Source organism: Marmota marmota, unplaced genomic scaffold, assembly GCF_001458135.2.
Source record: "Marmota marmota marmota unplaced genomic scaffold, marMar, whole genome shotgun sequence".
NCBI lineage: Eukaryota > Metazoa > Chordata > Mammalia > Rodentia > Sciuridae > Marmota > Marmota marmota.
In genome coordinates, this window is record NW_026000020.1 from 5,899,904 (window position 1) to 5,920,025 (window position 20,122).

At 46.5% G+C, this 20,122-nt stretch overlaps 1 protein-coding gene across 5 annotated transcripts in view; it reads right to left on the reverse strand.

The window, feature by feature from the left end:
- Nucleotides 1-9,216: 9,216 nt before the first annotated feature.
- LOC107154118 (von Willebrand factor A domain-containing protein 3B-like) overlaps nt 9,217-20,122 on the reverse strand; it is an 83,557-nt gene continuing 72,651 nt past the window's right edge. For 3 of the 5 annotated variants that reach the window (XM_048810311.1, XM_048810309.1, XM_048810310.1), the window contains exons 6-7: nt 14,419-14,588; nt 9,217-10,405 (exon numbers count right to left, since the gene is read on the reverse strand). In XM_048810311.1, the coding sequence (XP_048666268.1) occupies nt 10,225-10,405; nt 14,419-14,588 (351 nt within the window). In that variant the 3' untranslated portion in view covers nt 9,217-10,224. Of the gene's footprint in view, nt 10,406-14,418; nt 14,589-19,827; nt 20,110-20,122 lie in introns of those variants that run through there. The other 2 variants (XM_015499706.2, XM_048810312.1) reach the window with 2 other exon arrangements.

The following is a 20,122-nucleotide window of genomic DNA, read 5'->3' on the forward strand; positions in this document are numbered from 1 at the left end:
CCACCCATAATTATGTATGCAGATAAACCAGTTAACATCATGATCATGGTCAAGGCTACCTTACCCTTTAGGATTATTTCACTTTCAAGAACTTTCTATGATAAGCCTGTTTGGGATTGCAGGAAGGAAAAAGAAAGCTGCTATTCATCGAATGTCCACTGGAGGCTGAATGTCTTGATGGGCGTTGTATTTTTTAGATTCTCCCAACAACCACTGCCATAGACTTTATTGAGAGAGAAATTTGGGGATACAGAAAAAGAAATACTGGATCTCAAAAGAGAATCCCCATGAATATAAGAAATGCCTATAAGTTTTGAAATACAACTATGAGCAAAGCAGCCCATGACCATAACCCATGTCCTTGGCCCTTGCCCTCAAAAAGTAACATAGTGTGGGTAGTGCTCAAGCACAGGAAAAACTAGCTGCACTCTGACTCCTCCTCTAATCCAGCCCCTAGCTACCGTCCCTCTATAAATGCTAGTACTCCAGACCAATGGGTTGCCATCTCTCCCTCTGCAATGGCCCACCTTCTCCCTCCAATGTATATCTGCTTTCCCAAATAAAGTGCCTGTGTCTCTGACTGGCACATGCTGAAATTCTTTTCCATCATGTGCACATGCTGAAATTCTTTTCCATCATGACCCCACTTGTCCTGAGTTGAGGTCCCCCTCTCTGGGAACTCTTCTGGTGACATTATATCATTCCTATTTTTATAAAACGAGGAAACATACCTCAGCAACGTGAGGTAACCTGCCTCCGTGCTCACAATTAGTGACACAACTCGGATTGGAAGCCAGGTCTGATTCCAAAGTTGATTAACTTTCTAGCAAATGCTGCTTCTTAGGCCAAAACCAGAATCCCAAAGGAACAAAACACTGTAATAGTTTGTATGATCGTGCACCCAATTTTCACTTTCCTGCCTATCTGCGTGTGAGTGCAGTAGACAGACCTCCCCACTCCAATGATGCTGAACTTGGGCATGAGATTTGCTCTGGATAATGGGTGTAATGTGAGTCTTAAGTGGGGCTGCAGGGCTGGCCTTGGCTCCTGTGCATATGCTCTTGACCATGACAAGAATACACTGGATGGCACGGGTTAAAGGAGGAAACTAAATTAATCCATTCTAAATTAATCACACCACAGTTGACATGCAGATGCATGATTTTAAAAAAAAAAATGGCTGGAATTTTTCTGAATTTGATGAAAATCAATAGGTCCAAGAAGCTCAAGGAACCCTGAGTACAAGATACCTGACGTTAGGGATGACGTTAGGGATAGACGTTGCTCCTAGTAAAAAGTGGTGGGAAGCTGCAGAAGGAAAGGACAGAAATGAAAGGGGGAAGCCAGGAGGATGTGGTCTGCCTCCAGCTGTTAGCAGCTGTTAAATCCCACCCAGTGGAGAGTGGGAGAGGACGGCGGCGGGAGCAAGAGAGGAGCTGGATTTTCTTCCAGACTAATGGGGGGGAAGCAGACCCAGTGCGGGCAGAGAGTCCCAGAAGGAAATGAATGGAGGGTGTGCCTCCAAGGGTCTGTAGATAGCACCAGGCCACAGGGTCAGGGGTGAGAGGCACCACCCCATCTGAGCCACACCGCACAAGTGCTTAGAAGGGCTGTGGCTCAGCAGGGACTGTGAGCTTGGGCCCGAGTCCCCGTCCCTATCTTCGCATTCTTGACAGCCAAAGATTGGCCATGAACTTCTAGAAGGTAATGTAGGAAAAACTTAAAATGCAATGCACCCTAAGCAACAAACATTGCCTGTGTCAAAACACTGGAAAAGGTTCCCATCCCCCAAAGAGCACAATCCAAGAAAACAAAAAGGGAAAATTTAAATCTGGAAGAAAATTCCTCTGAGGAGTTAATGCATGTAGAGTAATCCAAAGCAAGCACAGATTAAATAAATGATTTTATATTATAAGTCAAAAGAATCACTCTTTGTGAATGTATCTTTGTGTTATATTGTTCAATAAAATGTGGATGTAGGTTAAAAAGTTCAAGAATGAAGAATAAATGCTTTTACATGATATATCTATGTTTGCCTTTGCAATGAAACAAGAAACAAGACAAAATTGCTCTCAGCCTAAAACTACTTTTTGTTTTCTCAAGGGAAGAGGTTGTTGAAAGGAACCACCCCAAAACACAAGACCTAAAATTTGGTAAAAATCCATAGGGCTGGAAATGTGGCTCAATGGTAGAGCACTTGCCTAGCATGCATAAGGCCCTGCATTTGATTCAGGACTGCAAAAAAATAAAAATAAAAAAGATATGTGCATTCTAAAAGTTGATAAAAATTCATACCTAATTAATTTATTTGCAGATATTATTACAACTTGTTTATCAAACCTGTTTCAAGAAATGCAGATTTGTGCAGGGTGCGGCAGCACATGCCTTCAGTCCCAGTGGCTTGGGAGGTTGAGGCAGGATGATCATGTTCAAAGCCAGCCTCAACAAAAGTGAGGCACTAAGCAACTCAGTGAGACCCTGTCTCTAAATAAAACACAAAATAGGGCTGGGGATGTGGCTCAGTGGTTGAGTGCCCTGAGTCCAATCCCCGTTTCCCACCCCTCAAAAAAGAAAAAATTGCAGATTCATATAAATATCTACAAAACCATAAGTAACAAACATCAAAATTAGATGCAATCAGATTTGTGACAATGCATTTACCTAATTTAGCCACCCTCTATCAATTTAGCTTGGAGCAGTCCAAAGTCCTCAAAAAGTTTTAGAGAATAGTTTTTGCCTTTTAAATCTCCAATTGCTAATGGCATGAATGCAATAACATTGTTCTAATTTTTTAAAGGTTTTACTAGGCCAGCAAGCAAACTGCTGATACAGCCCAGTCTTCTGTCTGCTTTTTAAATTGCATCACTAGAGTGAGCCAGTGTATGCTGGGGGGAGGGGAAGAAAAATGAAAAAGGCAGGGAAAAAAAACCCAAGAAGCTTAAATGGCAATGGATATTTGGAGAAAAATGGTGTGTGTGGAATAAAAGGGCACTGAACTCAAACACACATGTGCGCTCCTCCTAGAAAGTTCAAGCCAGCAACATACAAAATGATGGTTTATTTGGATAGCATCAAAATCATTTTTCACATCTACAAAAAGTACACAAGGCAGATGGTAAAATCAGTTAATGTCAAAAGGTCACGATTAGCCTTGGACTTGGAAAGGAAACAAAGTAGATGGTCCAGGATCAAGCCCATCACTAGCCACACACAGCGTACTTCAAAAGGAAGAAGAGATGAGTGGCAGGAAGACGTTGCTGTATACTTAGCTTCAAATCCACCTTTATCCTCACATCACATTGTACTTCAAAATAAATCTAGATGGGCCCAAAAGATTTTCGCTTTTGTTTTAAACTCAGGCTATTAAGAACCAAAAGAAGCTGGGTGTGCTGGCGCATGCCTATGATTCCAGCAGTTGAGGAGACTGAGGCAGGAGGATTCCAAGTTCAAGGCTAGACTCAGCAACATATTGAGACCTTAAGCAACTTAGCGAGACCCTGTCTCAAAATAAAAATAAAAATGGCTGAGGATGTGGCTCGGTAATTAAATGTCCCTAGGTCCAATCATTCGTGGCACCAAAAGAAACAAAACAAAACAAAAAAACAACCAAAGAGAAGGAGGATAGAATCACAAAGGAGCTAGGACTTAGAGACTGGAGTTACTGCGCGAATTTTAAGGCAGCATATAAAAAATAGCCAAAATGAAAAAAAAAAACTAGTAAAAATATCCATGAATATTACACTAAAGAGTTAATGTCTCTAATATACAAAGTTGAGATGACGTGACAATAAACATATGACCCCAGCAGATAAACAGGCAAAAGACAAGCAGGTGCTTTACAAAGGCAGTCAATAAATATAAAAGCAGCCGTTACTCCTCTCTGGTGATTGCATTAATTTCTTCATCAAAAAAATATTGATGGAAACAAGATACTAACCTAATACTGATTTGAGTCCCCTCAGATGGGTATTCTTTATATACTGCTGGTGTGAATGGAATCGTCTTAAACCATTTTTTCAAAATTCACATGAGCGATTACCCTTTGATCCAGTATCTTCACTACTAGAAATAAATTTTTTAATTTATAAAATACTAAAATACAGGAGGAAATAAATATATCATGCAAAAGATAAATGTAAATTATTTATAATAACAAAATATTATAATATCATCTGTTATAATGAAAAATTATTATTTATAATAATGAAAAAGTCCAATAGGAAATGTTGGACAAAATTGATACAGAACTTTAAGAAAGATTAGATATTTTAATGTCAACTACAGATGTTTTATGATAAAATAGGAAGACACTTGCCAGAATATTAAGTAGAAAATGTCATGTTCAGATTGTATAATATGATATTTGTGCTTTAATTATTTTTTAAGTATACAGCAAGAAGATTGATGAAAGATACCAAAATGTTCAACAGCAAAAAAAAAAATCCTTGGGTGGCAAGGATTTTTTTTTCCTCCTTCTTATACTTTCCAAATCATCTACACTATGCCTGGAAAGTGTCTACAGTTGTGTGTTCAGACTTCCAACTCTTCTCATACCAGCCCTGTAATCTCTGCAAATTATTTCCAGGCTGTCTGCCTCCTGAAAAAAGAAAAAAAAAAAAAAAAAACCGAGGCAGCACTATCCCCCACCTCCCAGGGCTGTTGTGATTTTTTAAATGAGCTAATGCAGGCAATACACTTAGCAACATGCTTTGAAAGAACAAGAGCTAAACTTTTAAAGGGTCAGTGGACTTCATCCTCCTGGCCCAGTGACTAGCAAAGATATCGTAACCCATGTAACGCAGGAGCATGAAACAGGATGATCAAATTTACTTTCTGATATTTACACATCTTGCTCTCTTTTAAAACATGAGAATTGTGTACCGTGCTTTCAAGAGTTACTGTGGAATTTTAAAATCGATAATGAGAATTTAATAATAGAATTTAAAAACTGAGAGTAGATGGTTAAGTGTCCAAAGGATATTTTATCAGTTTTATATCAATAAGTGAGTGGCCACATAATAAAGACAAATAAATATACACCAAAGGTGAAGCATACTGTCCCTGCATATGTTAGATGGAGACCTGGGGCTCACATTTGCTCTTAGAGCCTGCTCCTGAGTATATCTACCCATTTAAGACCTAGCCTTTACATATATATATATATATATGGACTCGGGGGGCTGCTGCTGCCTCTGGATCAATTACGCCTACTATCCAACTGCACCTCTCCTCTCCTTCCACCTGCTGACATCCTGAATTTGTTTCCCAAGGTCCAACGACACAGTACAATGCGAATCTTGTGTATTTGAATTCTTAGTAGTCACATTTAAGAAAATCAAACTAAATAAATAAACTTAATATTATTAATATATTTGAAACATGTAATATCACTTCAACATATAATCTATATTAAAAATTATTAATGTGGCTAGTTACATTTTGTACAAAAAGTCTTTAAAATCTCATGTGTATTTTACACTCAAGGCGCCTTTCCATTTGGACTTGCTACATTTCATGTGCTCTAAAGCCACATATGGCTGGTGACTTCTGGCCTGTATGCTGGCTCTACATGTCTCATCTCACTGGCCCAATATCGTGCCAAGTTTTCATTTTCCATTCCCCAGCACCTACTCCTAAAGTATTTTAAAACATCAAAAACAAAATAACTAATTGTTTACAAAGCAGAAGCTTTGAAGAAGCCTAAGGGAATGACATTTTTTTTTCTCAGATTAAAAGGAGATTGCCCTTAGTTTGGGGAAGATGAGGGAGTCCCCAGGAGAAGGTGGGAACTGGCACCAGTTCTTTGCAGCACCTTGGAAAGAAGGCTGCACGGTGTCTCCAGGGAGGAGGAGCAGGATCTGCATGAGCCTGACAGCCAGAGCCCGGCATGACAGCAGTGAGATTTCTTGTGCTGGTGAGGCCATAGAACAGGGACCCCAGGGTTATTTGCCAGAACAGATGTCTCATTCTAGACCCTCTCTCCAAATGTTTAGCTACCTCCTAGGAGCTCTAAACAGTGGCTAAGGCCCAGGAGAGCATCCTTGACAATGACTAGGGTTAATTTCCAAAAGATAGAAGGGAGCTGGATCATTATTTTTATTATCATGAATTTTCTTGCATTAATTTTGAGTTTTAAAAATATTGCATTAACATGCATCAGTTTGTCAGGATAAACCCAACTACTATGTAGAGCTATAAAGCTCTAATTAAAAAAAAATATTGCATTCATCCAGGTGTGATGATGCATGCCTGTAATCCCAGCAACTTGGAAAGCTGAGGTGGGAGGATTGCAAGTTTGAGGCCAGCCTCAGCAACTTAGCAAAGCCCTAAGCAACTCATCAAGACTCTGTGTCAAAAGAAAATATGAAAAGGGCTGGGGATGTGGCATATATATATATATCTCACACTGAAATATTTATTTCAATAAGCACATAAAAAAGATGTTACACATCACTAGTCATTAGGGAAATGCAAATCAAAAGCACAATGAAACACTAACTCCCACGCATTACTCGATGATTACTATCAAAAATACAGAACATAGCAAATGTTGGCAAACTTGTAGAACAATTTTACACTGTTGGGAACATAAGATGGTACAGCCACTATGGGAAACAGTGGAAAAAATTGGAAAATGAGTTTTTGAGCTTCCTCAAAAAATTAGAAATGATATTACCATATATGATCCAGGAAGCCCACTGTAGGTATATACCCAAAATAACGGAAAGCAGGTTTCAGAAAAACGTTTGCACATTGTGGACATAACGGTGTTATTCACAACAGCTACAGAAGCACACAAGTGTCCACAGGTGAACGGATGAACAAACAGGATGTGGTCTGTACATGTCACTGAACCTGCCCGGCTTAGAAAGGAGGGGACTTCTGACACACGCGACATCATCGGTGAACCGTGAGGACGAGGCTAAGTGAGGGAAGCCAGTCACAGGATGCACCCTGTGTGACTCCACTTAATATGAGGGGCCTACAGTGGCACATTCAAAGGGAGAGAGGACCGTGTCCGTCAGGCTGGGGAGGGGACGCGGGTGCTGTGGTCTGAATGCCCGCGGCACTCCAGCGTTCAGACGTTGAGAGCCCTGATAGCCAATGTGACAGACTCATAGGTGGGGCCTTTAGGAGTAGGGTTGATTACAGCTTCTTCATCACTGTGACCAAAAAAAAAAAAAAAAAAACCTGACAAGAACAATTTTAAGGAGGAAACGTTTATTTGGAGACTCATGGTTTCAGAGGTCTGAGTCTATAGACGGCCGACTCTGTTACTCTGGGCTGGAGGGGAGGCGGAACATCACGGTGGAAGGGTGTGGTGGAGGGAAGCAGACACAGACCAGAGTCAAAATATCTACCCTAAAGGCACATCTCCCCACACCCGCCTCCTCCAGCCACACCCCACCTGCCTACAGGTTCTGCCTAGTTAATCCCTATTAGAGGATTAATGCACTGATTGGGTAAAGGCTCTCATAACCCAGTCATTTCACCTCCAAACCTTCTTGCATTGTCTCCCACATGAGCTTCTGGGGACACCTCACATCCAAACCATAACAGGAGTCATGAGGGTTCTACCCCCAGAAGAGATTGGTGCTCTCATAAAAGGTTGAAGGGAGCTCCCACTTGCCCTGTTCTGCCCTTCCACCTTCTCTTCCATGGGAGGGCCTGAGGTCCCTCCCCTGTGGAGGTCTCAGCAACAAGGCCCCACTGTGGAAACAGAGACAAAGCCTTCACCAGACACTGAATCTGCCAGCCCTCTTGATCTTGGACTTTCTAGTGCCCAGAGCTGTAATAAATAAATAAATAAATAAATAAATAAATTTCTGTTCTTTATAAATCACCCAGTCTCTGGTATTTTGTTATAGCAGCACCAAAAAGACATGGGAAGCCATTGTTTAACAGGTACAGAGTTCCAGTTTGGGAAGGCAGAAAGAGTTCTAGATTTAAGTGGTGGTGGGTGGTCGCACAGTGTGAATGTGCTTTAGGCTACTGAAATGTATGCTCAAAAATGGCCACAATGATATATTTTAATACAATTTGAAGACCATTCTTATTTGGATCACAGATAGTTTTTTGTTTTGCTTTGTTTTTGTTTTTGCATTGGTGTAAAGCTCTCTGAAAACCAATGATTTGGAACCCCAAAAGACAATCATAGCAGGAAAGTCTTTAAGATTGCCAAATGAGTTCTACAAACAATGCTTCCCCAAGCCCTCACTCGATAGTCTCTGTTTTATCTACAATGGAGGCAAAATTATCTCCTAAGGAAGCCACCCCCCAACACACACACACACACACACACACAACACCATCCACACACAACTAGAGGGTGGCCTGGGAAACCCACAGCAATAAGTGCTCTCAAGGGCCCATGTGGCAATGGGGAGAGGGACTCAGGGCAGAAGAGGCTACAGAGCGGCTGTGAAGTGGGAAACCACACATTTCCAGACCTTAAGAGTCTGTCAAAGTTTTCCGGGCAGTTTCTTGAGTGGGAGAACTAGGCTTTGAAACGTTGGCATTCTGGGACATTGTGACGGAAAGAGGAGACAAGATTGCATATTGAGCATTTGACACTCTGCCCCCTCAAACCCAGAACGTGTGATCACTGGAATGGATTTAGAGTGACAAGCCACAACCAACACCTCCATTCTGAGACAAGTGTTTTTATCTGTAATTTAATTTGATGCTTCCCAGGGCTGGGAAGATAATAGCTGTGGACAACAGGAAGCTATGGGGTCGGGCAGGTTTCCCTCACAACTCAGATGGCAAATGTTGTGGTTTGAGTGTGTCCCCAGAGTCCTGGTGCTGGAAACTTAATCCCCAGTGCAACAGTATTGGGGCTGTATTGGACTCTGCCCTCATGTATGGATTAAGGTCTTTATGACTGGCATGGATTAGTTATTGAGAGAGAAGGTTTAAAAGCAAGTTAAGGGGATGGGGATGTAGCTCAGTGGTAAAGTGCTTGCTTAGCAGGTGTGAGGCCCTGGGTTTGATCACCAGCAACACAAAAAAAGGAAAAGAGAAAAATTAGGTTCAGCCCTCTCTTGCTCTCTTGCTTCTGAATGCCATGCCAGCACCATGCCCTTGAATTTACCAGTCTCCAGCACTGTGAGCCAAATAAATCTCTACTCTTTATAAATTACGAGTCTCAGGCATTCTGTTATAGCAGCAGAAAACAGACAAAGACATCAAGAAATCTACATAGACCAAAAGCAAATCCCATTCACAGTAACTGGCAAGGCTTAGAATGCTGGTGATACATTCTTCACCCTGATTGAATCAGTGCCCACTAAGGATTAGTCTTATTTGTTACTTTCAGTAGGACATCCAGAAGTAACTGTTTCTCAGATTAGCATCCATCTAATTCATGATTTGGCATTTTCTCGCATTCTCTGGAGGCATCCACTTGACAATCAGAACAGTCACCTACAGGGGTGCTCCAGTGAGTTCTGCCCGAAACTACCCCCTGCTCTGCCCAGAGGGCACTAAGAATTTAAATCCGAGAAGTTGTGCATCAGATGCGGGGTTCCAACCTGATCCCCTGCTGTGAACTACCTGCAACTAACTGCCCACTCCTTAGGGTCCCAGAGAGCCTTTGCCACACCATTAGGTCAACAGGAATCTTTCAGAGACCTGTAGGCTGGAGCCAGGAGTCTGAGGATGCGCAGGCGGGTGGAGACGCGTGGGCTTTCTTAGCTGCTAACTAGTCAGGAGCCACATCATCTAACTATCAGATGGGAGACTGCGTCCCTGCTTTTCTTGGCAGTATTTTTTCAGTGTCTTGGGCACTCTGCAATTTCATCAGCCCAAAAAAGAGACTTCCTGAGGTCACATTCCTATTTCTGGCTGATTTTGTGGCCTCATTTCTTGAGTGAAAAAGGGAGGCTCATTCAGCCTCCATAAAGGTCCCTGTGTGGCCTCCACCCTCACAAGAGGCAGGAAGAGCCCATACTCTGGAGCCACATTGAGGCTCACCACAGGGAGGACAGCAGGACCCCCTCCTCAGAAGTGCAGGCGCCCTCATTTGCCTAGAACTAACTCCATCATTGACACACCTAAGGCCATGCCTCCAGAAGGTTCACAGGTGAGTAAACACGCATCGCTTAGGCCATTTCCCTGGGCCATAACCTTATGCCTGGTGGCCAGGCTGCGAATCCCCCATGAACATCTGTGGGCTCTGCCCCTGCGCCACCATCATAATGAGAAGGGAAAGGGGGTCCCTACCTAGTGACAGAGATCACCCAGAGTTAAGAAGGATAACCACGCGGCTCCTTTGGGGTTCCAGGTACCTGGGGGGAGTTTTCCTCTCAGTTTTCTTGAATTCCAAGTGATCACATTGTCACCAGCCTCTGTGAGGAAAGCTGGCAATTCCATACACTCTGTCCTCTCGGCAAACGCGTGGAATCTGAAACACAAGGACGTTCCACATGAAGCCGGAGAGGGGTGAGTGCGCCTCTCTGTTCAGGACTGTGAATTTCCTGTCTCCTTAGGGCTGAGCATCTTAATCTCACCATGTTCACCCCTTTCCTTTACACTCTATCAATTTCCACCAGTAGACAGGAAGGCAGAAGAGTATCGGAACTGGAAATGGTTTGGGAGGTTGTTTCTGTTTGTTTGTTTGTTTGGTACTAGGGATTGAACCCACGGGGGTTTAACCACTGAGCCACATCCTCAGCCCTTTTTTACTTTTTATTTTGAGATAGGGTCTTGCTAAGTTGCTTAGGGCCTCATTAAGTTTCTGAGGCTGGCCTCAAACTTGTGATACTCCTGCCCCAGCCTCCCGGTCTAAAATGGTTTGGGATTTTAAGTGATGATATGTCTTTTCATTAGAGGATAATTAGCTCAACCAAATGATATTTTTTGGTTTTTGGAAAATGATATCCTATTCTTCTATTTATTCTTTGGTTCCTGGGGTTCCAACATGCCAACAGTTTGAATGACTCAGGATTTTAATGCGGTGACCCTGTAGCAGCCATCCACGTGCGGGCCTGTTGAAGTCTGGGGATATGGGCAGCATTGGCTCGTTCTCCCATTGCGGACGGGCCTCAGTCAGCTTTAACTCAGCAAACACATACTTCCCTGGGACCCCAGGTGAAGTGCTAGTTAAAAGAATTGCTGTCCAAGCAAGTTTTCAGGGCCTGTCTACCCAAAGTGTGGTCCAAAGAACAACCGCAGTGGCAGGGCCTGAGAGCAGGCTAGGGATCCGCATCCCCATGCCCCAACTGGGCCTGCTGGGTCAGAACATGCACTTGAATGTCCCCGGGGTGAGTGTGCACATTAAAGCTTGACAAGTGCTGGTGAGGTTCACACAGGGCTGCGGGCTGTCACACTCCTAGCGCCCCCTAACCGAAATTGAAATTGTCAACAGCACCAGGGCATTAGATTTTGATTGGCAGAGAAGGTCTTGGTAATGCTAAGAGTTCCGCCTCTGCCAGTTCCTGCTCATTCAATGCAGAAAATCCTGCAGCAGAGCCTGGGTTTGGACAGATGGGCAAAGAAATGGTAGGAGAGGTCTAGGGACCTTCTGGACCATGGGAAGCCTCACACCTGCCTCAAAGGTTCTGGGGAGACTCCATGGCAGTGAATAAATCTCACTCCAGTGCCCCCTTCTAAGGCCAGCGGACTCAGACTGGCCATGCCTGCCCCCTACGAGAGCTTCATCTAGAACAGAAACTGCCAGTTTCCTTCCTCCTGTGACCTCCTAGCAGGGCAAGTGAGGGAGGCAGGAGAAGTCTGTCCTGGCGGAACCCACGCCCTGAGTCTGGTGAGCCCTTTGGTGCCCAGGATTTTCCACTCTGATCTGTTCCCCAGATTAGAAAAGAGCGCAGGAGAAGGTTTCCTCCTGCTGATACCACCTTGCCTGTGCAGAAGCAAATCCCTTAATAGTGATATAATATGACTCTAATACAGCAGAGCTATTGGAATATAGCCCTGAGGCCACACTGATGGTTCCACTAGACACCGACTCGGTGTCTAGGGGGCCAGAGTCCACCTGAAAGGCCAATAAGCTGGGACCACCTCCTCCAAGTTAAGAGGCCCACGACATACTGTTTCTGGTCAGATATTAACTGTCCTCTATCTGGGGCCCAGCAGCCCAAGGCGTGCCAGAGGAACCGGGAGCCATGGGTATCTGGGCAGGGGTGGAGCAGGAAGCAGCAGCACTGGCAGTGGGTAGGCTTGCTGTGAGGGCCCTGGGCAGGCACAGGAGGGCATATCTACATCTGCCCTATCTTAAAAACACACCTCCTCACAGTCAGTAGGGAACCACAGCTTCTCCAGTGGTGAATTACTCCCTGGGATGTAGCATGCCCACAGAGAGTGCCCCAAGTGACAGAGCAGAGGACAAGCAAGACAAAGGGCCCTGCCAGTTGTCTTTTTCTCTCCCCCAGTGAAGGTGGGGAAGCGAGCCCCCTTCTGTACTGGGGAAGCTCAGGAACCCAGAATGGAAGTCAAGTTCTTGCTATGAAAAGATTTCAGAGGACCCAAGAGTAACCAGAGGATGGCCTCAGACTCCCAGATTCCTAGCCCCCATCAGACCCTGAAAATCAGAATCCACATTTCCATCTAGCTCCTTAAATTGTTATTACACAAATTGGTGGGCAAATTTGCATATTCCCATGCTCCTCTCTGTTATGTGGAATCAGCAAAGGCCAAGGCCAGGCCTCTGCATCATCAGCACACTCCCCTGCCATTATGACAAGCAGCTCCATTTAAGAGCAAGGGCTGTGGGCAAAATGTGTACCCATTTCAGACAGGCTGACTTAGGAAAAGGCTCACGAATTCTCCTTACGGCCACCAAGTGGCTGGTCTCTCTCCAAGGGGACCTAAACTTGCACAGAGAGAGAGAGAGAGAGAGAGAGAGAGACCAAAGAAGGGGAGACATGTTTAAGATATGGGTTTTATGGGCTGGGCCTCGGGCTCAGTGGTAGAGCGCTTGCCTAGCATGTGTGAGACAGTAGGTTCAATTTTCAGCACCACATAAAAAATAAATAAATAAAGACATTTTTTAATATTTAAAATATTTTTTAAAGGTGTGGGTTTTATTAATATTATTCAGGTGCAGTAAGGCCAGCAGCTCAGGAGACCATCACTATTGAAAAGACAGTCACTGCTACAGACTGATTTGTGTCTGGGTTCCCACTTCCCATTCTGTATATTGAAGCCCTAATTCACAGTATGACTGTATTTGGAGACAGAATCCATAAGGAGAGAGTAAAGGTTGACTGGGATCACCAGGTTGGGCCCTGAGCAGGCAGGATTAGTGACCCTGTAAGAAATGGAAGGGAGAACCTGAGAGTTGACCTGCTCTCTTCCCACCAGGTGAAGCTGTGGTGAGAAGTCAGCTGTCTACAGCCAGGAAGAGAGCCCTCACCTGAAACCAAGTGGCTCCTAACCTCTAGGACGCTGAGAAATAAATTTCTGTCTTTAACCCATCTTGTCTCTGATATTTTGTTATGGCGGCGTGCAAGAGTTCAGTTCCAGAATGTCCTCCAAAGGCGCATGTGTTAAAGGCTAGGTCCTCAGCTTGGCACTCTTGGGAGATGGTGGGACCTTTAAGAGGAGGGGCCTAATGCAAGGTCTTTAGATCATTTGGGGAACTCTTGATAGGGATCGTGGAACCCCAATCCCCTTCTCTTCTTCTCTTTTGCTCTCTGGCCATGAGGTGAGCCATGTGCTCCTGCAACAGGCCCAAAGAAATGGGGCCAATGAATCACAGACCAAAACCTCCAAAACTGTGGACCAAAATAAACCTTCTTTGCTCTTTATAAGTTGATTACCTCAGGCATTTGTTATAGTGACACAAAGCTGGCTAATACACTGCCCAAGTAGACTAAGATACTTCCCAAGAGAAGCGGGTATACCATGCCACACAGGGACCAACAGGACTGGTCAGGAGGCAGAGGGGTGAGGGAGAAGGTGGGTAAGGGCCAGGGGAAGGGGAGGCAATGTAAGCAGGTTTAGGATTAGCTAATTTGAATCATCTGAGTGAGCTCTGGGGGTGGGGTCTGTCTTGAGCTGTCTGGTGCCTGGCCCTGGGCTGACCAGCATGGAGGACAGTGGTCCTGAGTGCGAGAGCCTGGACTGAGAGGGTGGGCTCTGGGTGAGTTGGTTTGCTATGACAGGTACACCCTGGCCCCTGCTTTGCTGTTTCTAGGGACTGGCTAACCCTGGGAGGACAGTCTCTCCAGAGTCAGAGAGTCCCTAACAAGTCAAAGCATCAGAGCTACAGAAAACAAAAAAGGTGTGAAGGATACGGGATACAGAAGAAAATCAGGGGGAGGGTGCCCAGAGACTAAAGAGGACAGAACAGAGAGAGAATCCAGCAACTGACTGGGTAAGAAGGCCACCAAGACCCACTGTTAGCCCTGCTTAAGTGGGCCACCTACTTGAGTCCCCCACGAGCGTCCTCCCACCTACCTGCCATGGGTCTTGGTGCTCAGATCCTTCAGGAAAGCTACCATGCCTTCTCCTCTGGCGTTGAAGGACACTGTGTGGACAGGATGTGGGATGTCCAAAGCCCTCCGGAGGAGAAGCTCCTTGGACTCCGCCGGAATGTCCCCCACCACGAAGTAGTAAATGGACTCAATCTGTAAAAACAGTGGTGCCAATCAATGGTTCATGGACCTGCATGCCCCTGACTGGCACTGGGCTCATCAGCAACATACTCTCTACAAAACCACTTCTTTAAAAAAAAAATGGCAGAAAGAATAGCAACAGTACTCCATGTTTGTGGGGATGCTGGGAGGTAAAGTCAGCGAGTGAGGTGATCAAGGCTGTCGCCAAGAGACAACAGAGGCCAGATAGCAGGGGCTGCAGTCTTGGGGTTGCATGAGAAGAACGTGGCTGTTACACATCTAGGAGCAGTTGTGTGCAAATCAAGAAACGAAGGAGGCCTTGGCACAGCCACTGTGGGTAGGAAGCTTATTAGCCACTTCCCGAGGAGGTGCCAGAATTCTGCAGTGCCGCCTCGCCCATCCTCAGCCGGAGGCAGGGTGTGGGAAGGGGGGCATATCCAGCTGCTTCCTGCTCTGGTCTCATGTCACCAGGGAGCAAGAGGCCTGGGGACGTGAGGCTGTCTTGACTTTAGGCAGCTGGTCAGGAGCCAGGCCTGCCCCAGGCTCACTCCACGCTGCCATGCCCCAGGCTGACATTGTACACAGTGAGCAACCTGGGTCAGGGGCCAGAGTCTCCCCCGACACACCTTAAACCAGGGATTCTGGGAGATGCGTACCTCGCCCCATCTAGAGACAATCCCCCCAAGGCGGTCCCTGTTTAATGCAGATGGATGTCCACCCAAGAGGGCCCCAGGACAGCTGTCCTCCCCCAAACACAACCACTCCACTCTTGTTCATCCCCCAGACTGGCTTCCAGGACATTGATCTCCCCAGATACTGATGAGTTCTGTGATCTCTGGGACAGGGACCTTGCTTCAGGGCCTTCACTTATAAGCAGGGAGACATTTGTGTATGTGCACATGTATTTACACCAGCCTCAGAGAGGGAGAACCAAGGAGAGCTAGGAATGCCATCATCTCAACCCAGAAACGTCCTGAGTGATGGTCTCTACAGGTAACTGGGGATGAGGCCCCAGCAGGTGTGCGGTGTTTTAAGGGATAAATAGGTTTCACCCCTCCTTTGGGATTCACAACACTCTCCCTGCTTTCATCCCAAACCCCAGCTACAGATTGCTACCAAATGGCCTTCCCTTAACTCCAAACCTGGGACTTTAACTCACCTGGCAGAGGGGGTGGACTCACAGTTGGTTCCCCAGCTGTAATCAGGGGGCCCTGGAGTTCCAAGGGGGGAGGTGGGGGCAGGGTAGCCGAGGACTGGGGCCAGAGTGGGAGCTGAAACCAGGCGACACCTCCCTCCCTCCCTCCCAAGCCTCATCTCTCAGATCTTTCAGCACCAGCTCCTTGACATTAAGGAGCCCCACAGGGAGGTAAAAACCAAGCTCCAACCTCTCAGTCAGCCTCCTGGGAGGCAGAGGGAAATAGAGGAAGAAACCATGTTCTCCCAGTGACTTATTAGGCAACTAAATTCTGCTTCCAGCCAGTGCATCTTATTTTGTTCTTCTTCTGATATAAATGACCTTGCAGAGGATGCCCTAACAGGGTCCCACTTCACCGCACCGCTGTTGACAAGTTTTTCAGCTTTTCAGCCCAAGTTTAGCATCCTGGGGACAGGGTCATCCTAAAATGACACATGGCTCAAGACAAAGGACAGACACAGGGCACCTTCTGAGATTCACATGTGATCTGATGGCTGATCTGTCTGCAGATCAACCGGGAGGTAAGCACGTGTGGGCAGCGCTGAGCCCCGCCTGTGTGGCAATAGCCCAAGCAGCCACATTCCTTGGGCAGCGATGGTTTCTCCCCAGATCGCTGTGGCCAGCAGTGAGTCAGAATTTCCTTTCCTTCGCGGAGCCTACGCCATGCTTCACTGTTCATTAACTTTATTAAATTCGGCTTCTGAATCACATGTTTTCGGGCTGCAGAGGCCCTGGGACATGCTCGGCATGGAGGCCACCGGCTCCACCCGCTCCTGCAGACAGGCTCCTTTCTGGTCTCCTTTCTGCTCACATAATAATGACATTTAGAAAAACAGAGAGGGGGATAAACGCAACACCTATCCCCCTCTCTCTCCAAACTGACAAAAATGCTTCTTAAAGTAAAACGGCTCTATAGTTATCTGCTACTTGGGACGGTAGGTGAAAACGGATTATTTGATTCAGTGTTCACAACAGCCTCGTGGAGCATGCTTTTATTGTTAGCATGCCCAGTTTAGAGATGAAGAAACTGAGGCTTAGGGTGGTGGATTGACCTGGCCTAGGAGTTGGCTGCCTAACCCAGGAGCTTATGTCCTGCTTTCTGACAACCACACGGTGTTGGATTTAGAAAGGCTGCTCACCCATTAGAGATGAATGTGAATCCGGGAACAATGAAGTCAAGGTCAGGGGGCAGAGGAGGTGGCCCAGGCCAGCACTCTGTTCACTGGCTGGGCTCCCCCACTGTCCAAGGGTTCAGGCTCTTCTGCCCGATATCAACACTGCTGACGGTGGCTTTAAGGGGGTTGTCCTCATGGGAATGCTCACCCTTGGCCATAAACTCAGCCCCCAGGGCCAGGGCCAGCCTTGAAACCCAGCAGCAGGAGCAGCTTCCCGGCTGGCCGGCATTCCCCTAGGGACTGATGTGCACCGAATTTGATAAAATAATGCAAAGGCTTCATTCGGCCTCCTAAGAGTGAGTCACAAGTTCTCACGGTTTCTTATTACATAAGACAAGGTGGAGCCTCCATGCCGTTGCTTGGAAGGCCTGTTCTGTCTGGGCCATTTGTTCTGCAGCTCCACACAGCAATGGGCACTCTGCCCACCCACGAAGCCCTTGGCATCTTCCCAGCTGTTGCTCTGGGGTGGGGGCAGGGGAAGGAATAGCCGGGAGTGGCCGCCTCTGTTCCCACTGCCCTCTGCGAACCAGCCTGACGTCCTGCTGGGTATCAAGATCCCCAAGATCAAGGAGAAGAATTGAAGCCAACCAGCACGACAGTGAGGGGTCCAGCAGAATTCGCCCTTGACCTTGGAACGCTGCACCTTTGGGGAGACGCCAGACCTCCGGATGCGCCTCCAGGTCTTCCCTGTGCCTGCAACAGCCCTTTCCTGCTTTGGCCCGTTTTGATTGGTCACCACCCACTGTCCAGCCTCTCAGGCTTCAAGGTCCTTATCCCTACCCTCACCCCACCAGGGTCCTACAAGGCTCAGCAAATTCACCACTCTGGTCCTGAGCAAACCACCTCCCTCCAATTTTAAAAAAGAAAAAAACCAAAAATCCTCAAATCTGGACATTGAGGATAGGATCTCTTGGTCCCACATCTAGCCTCCAAACTCCAGCATATAACCATTATTTCCAATTCATCCCATCAGTGTCCAACAAACATTTATAGAACTCTTAGGAAGCTTCAGGGACACACAAAGAAAAGATCTGATGCCCGTCCAAGCCACCGAAAGGAAATAAATGAGATGCTAGATTCACGCACCCACAGGGCCAGGCCTTCAGCTTATTGACCAGCAGCAGCACAGGTTCCTTATGGAAAGGTGCAGGTCAGTTCTCTCAGTGAATATGATTTTTTAAATATATATTTTTTAGTTGTAGATGGATGCAATACCTTTATTTTATTTTATTTTTATGTGGTGCTGAGGATCGAACCCAGTGCCTTCCACATGCAAGGTGAGCACTCTATACAGCTGAGCTACATCCCCAGCCCCAAATATGATTTTTTTAAAACCAAAAAAAACAACAAATTCACCAGGCACAGTGGTGCATGCCTACAATCCCAGCAGCTTGGGAGGCTGAGGCAGGAGGATCGTGCATTCAAAGCCAGCCTCAACAAAAGTGAGGCCCTAAGCAATTCAGTGAGACCCTGTCTCTAAATAAAATGCAAAATAGGGTAGGGATGTGGCTCAGTGGTTGAGTGCCCCTGAGTTCAATCCCCAGTAATGCCCCCCCCTCAAAAAAAAAAAAAAAAAAACAGATTCATGACTACCAGGCAGATGGGAGAGAACAAAAAATGGAAATACAGATGTCTTCTAGTCATGGAGCCTTCTCCTGAGGGCAGTTAGCTTTCTTGGGTGGCCTAAGCCAGGGCTCTGGGATAAACAGTCCTCTCTTCCAAAGACCTGGGAAAGGGGAGGCCAGGGCCTCCCAACAGACCTCTCCTCCTCAGAAAGGCCAGGGAAGCTGCCAACTTCCAAAGCACAGAGGATGCTGAGGAACAGAAGCCCATGCCGGTCAGCACACTGGGCTCAAAGGACAGCAATCCCTCTCCTGCAAACATCTCCTCAACAACCTTCCCGGGCATCAGGTCCTTTTCCACAGGATTCAGTAAGAATTCACCCATTAGTAGTGTTCTTCAAGTGCTGTTATGGGAGCCATGATTTAAAGACCCCCTCATACTGCCTGGGCTCCCTGCTGGGTCTTCAGCCTACCTGTGGTCACAGAGCCTGGTCCTCATATGGACTTGATACAAGACCCAGACTTTCGTGTTGATTTTTGGACCCAGGATGATACCCACTGTCCTGGTTCCTCCAGGTGCACCCTCATGGGGGCAGAAGCTCCAGCAAACTCAGGGAATCATCAGTGTGAGAAATTTATAGTTACTGCTCCAGAAGTTTCTTAAGCCTTAAATCTTTTCTATTCCTAGCAGATGGCAGCTACATGCTGGAATGCGAAACTCCCTGGGGTGGTCAGGAGGGGCCCAAAGCAGAGGAGCAGGCCACCCTGGGAACCTATTCCCCCCTTTTACATACACATGCATGCTCTTAAAAAAAAAAAAAAAAAAAGAATACAGGCATGGCATTTTTATATATGAGACAGCTGCACTTACTGGAGGAAAACTTGGGACCACCCCAGGCAGAGGCTACGGGCGGAGGGACAGAGCAGCTTGTGTCGCCTAGAATTTCCCACTCGCTCCCAGCTCTTGTCAAGAGCTTGCGGGTTGCGTTTGGTGATCAGCGCCTGCGAGCTTGCTCCTTGGTTCCCTCTCTTCTGTAGGACCTCCCTGGGACTTGCTGAAGCACTCCTCGTTTTCTAGGCTAGGGATGCACATTAGAGAAAGGGGAGCCCAGCCAGAGGGAGGAAGGGGAGAGAAGCACGGTCCCAGGGGGATCTTGCAGTTACATCAGGCGGGCCAGTCAGGTTCAAGGCGCACTCAAGAGCACACACATCCAGGAGACTGGGAAATGTCCCATTTCTTGAATGCAATACTAAGGTGTCAGGAATCTTGGCATTTTTACAGATGTTGAAACAATCTGGAAGGATCAAAGAACAAAGTGGCTTGTATTTGGTTCTTCCTTAACAGAAAACATTTGTTGGTCTGGCTTTCCGAGGAAAACAATGTGTTTCCAATTTCAAATCGTCACTGATAAAATGCAGACCAGTGAGCTCCAGGAGCTGTCCTTTCATGGGGCCAGCACATGGCCTGCTTGCCCAGGAAAGGACTGATGTTGAGGGCCACAGCCGAGTCGGGATGACACATGGCATTTTTGCCAGAAGTAGTGGTTGAGAGGTGACGCCAGCGAGTTCTCGCGGAGTTCCCGTTGAGTTCCAGTTGAGCTCTCGGGGATTCCC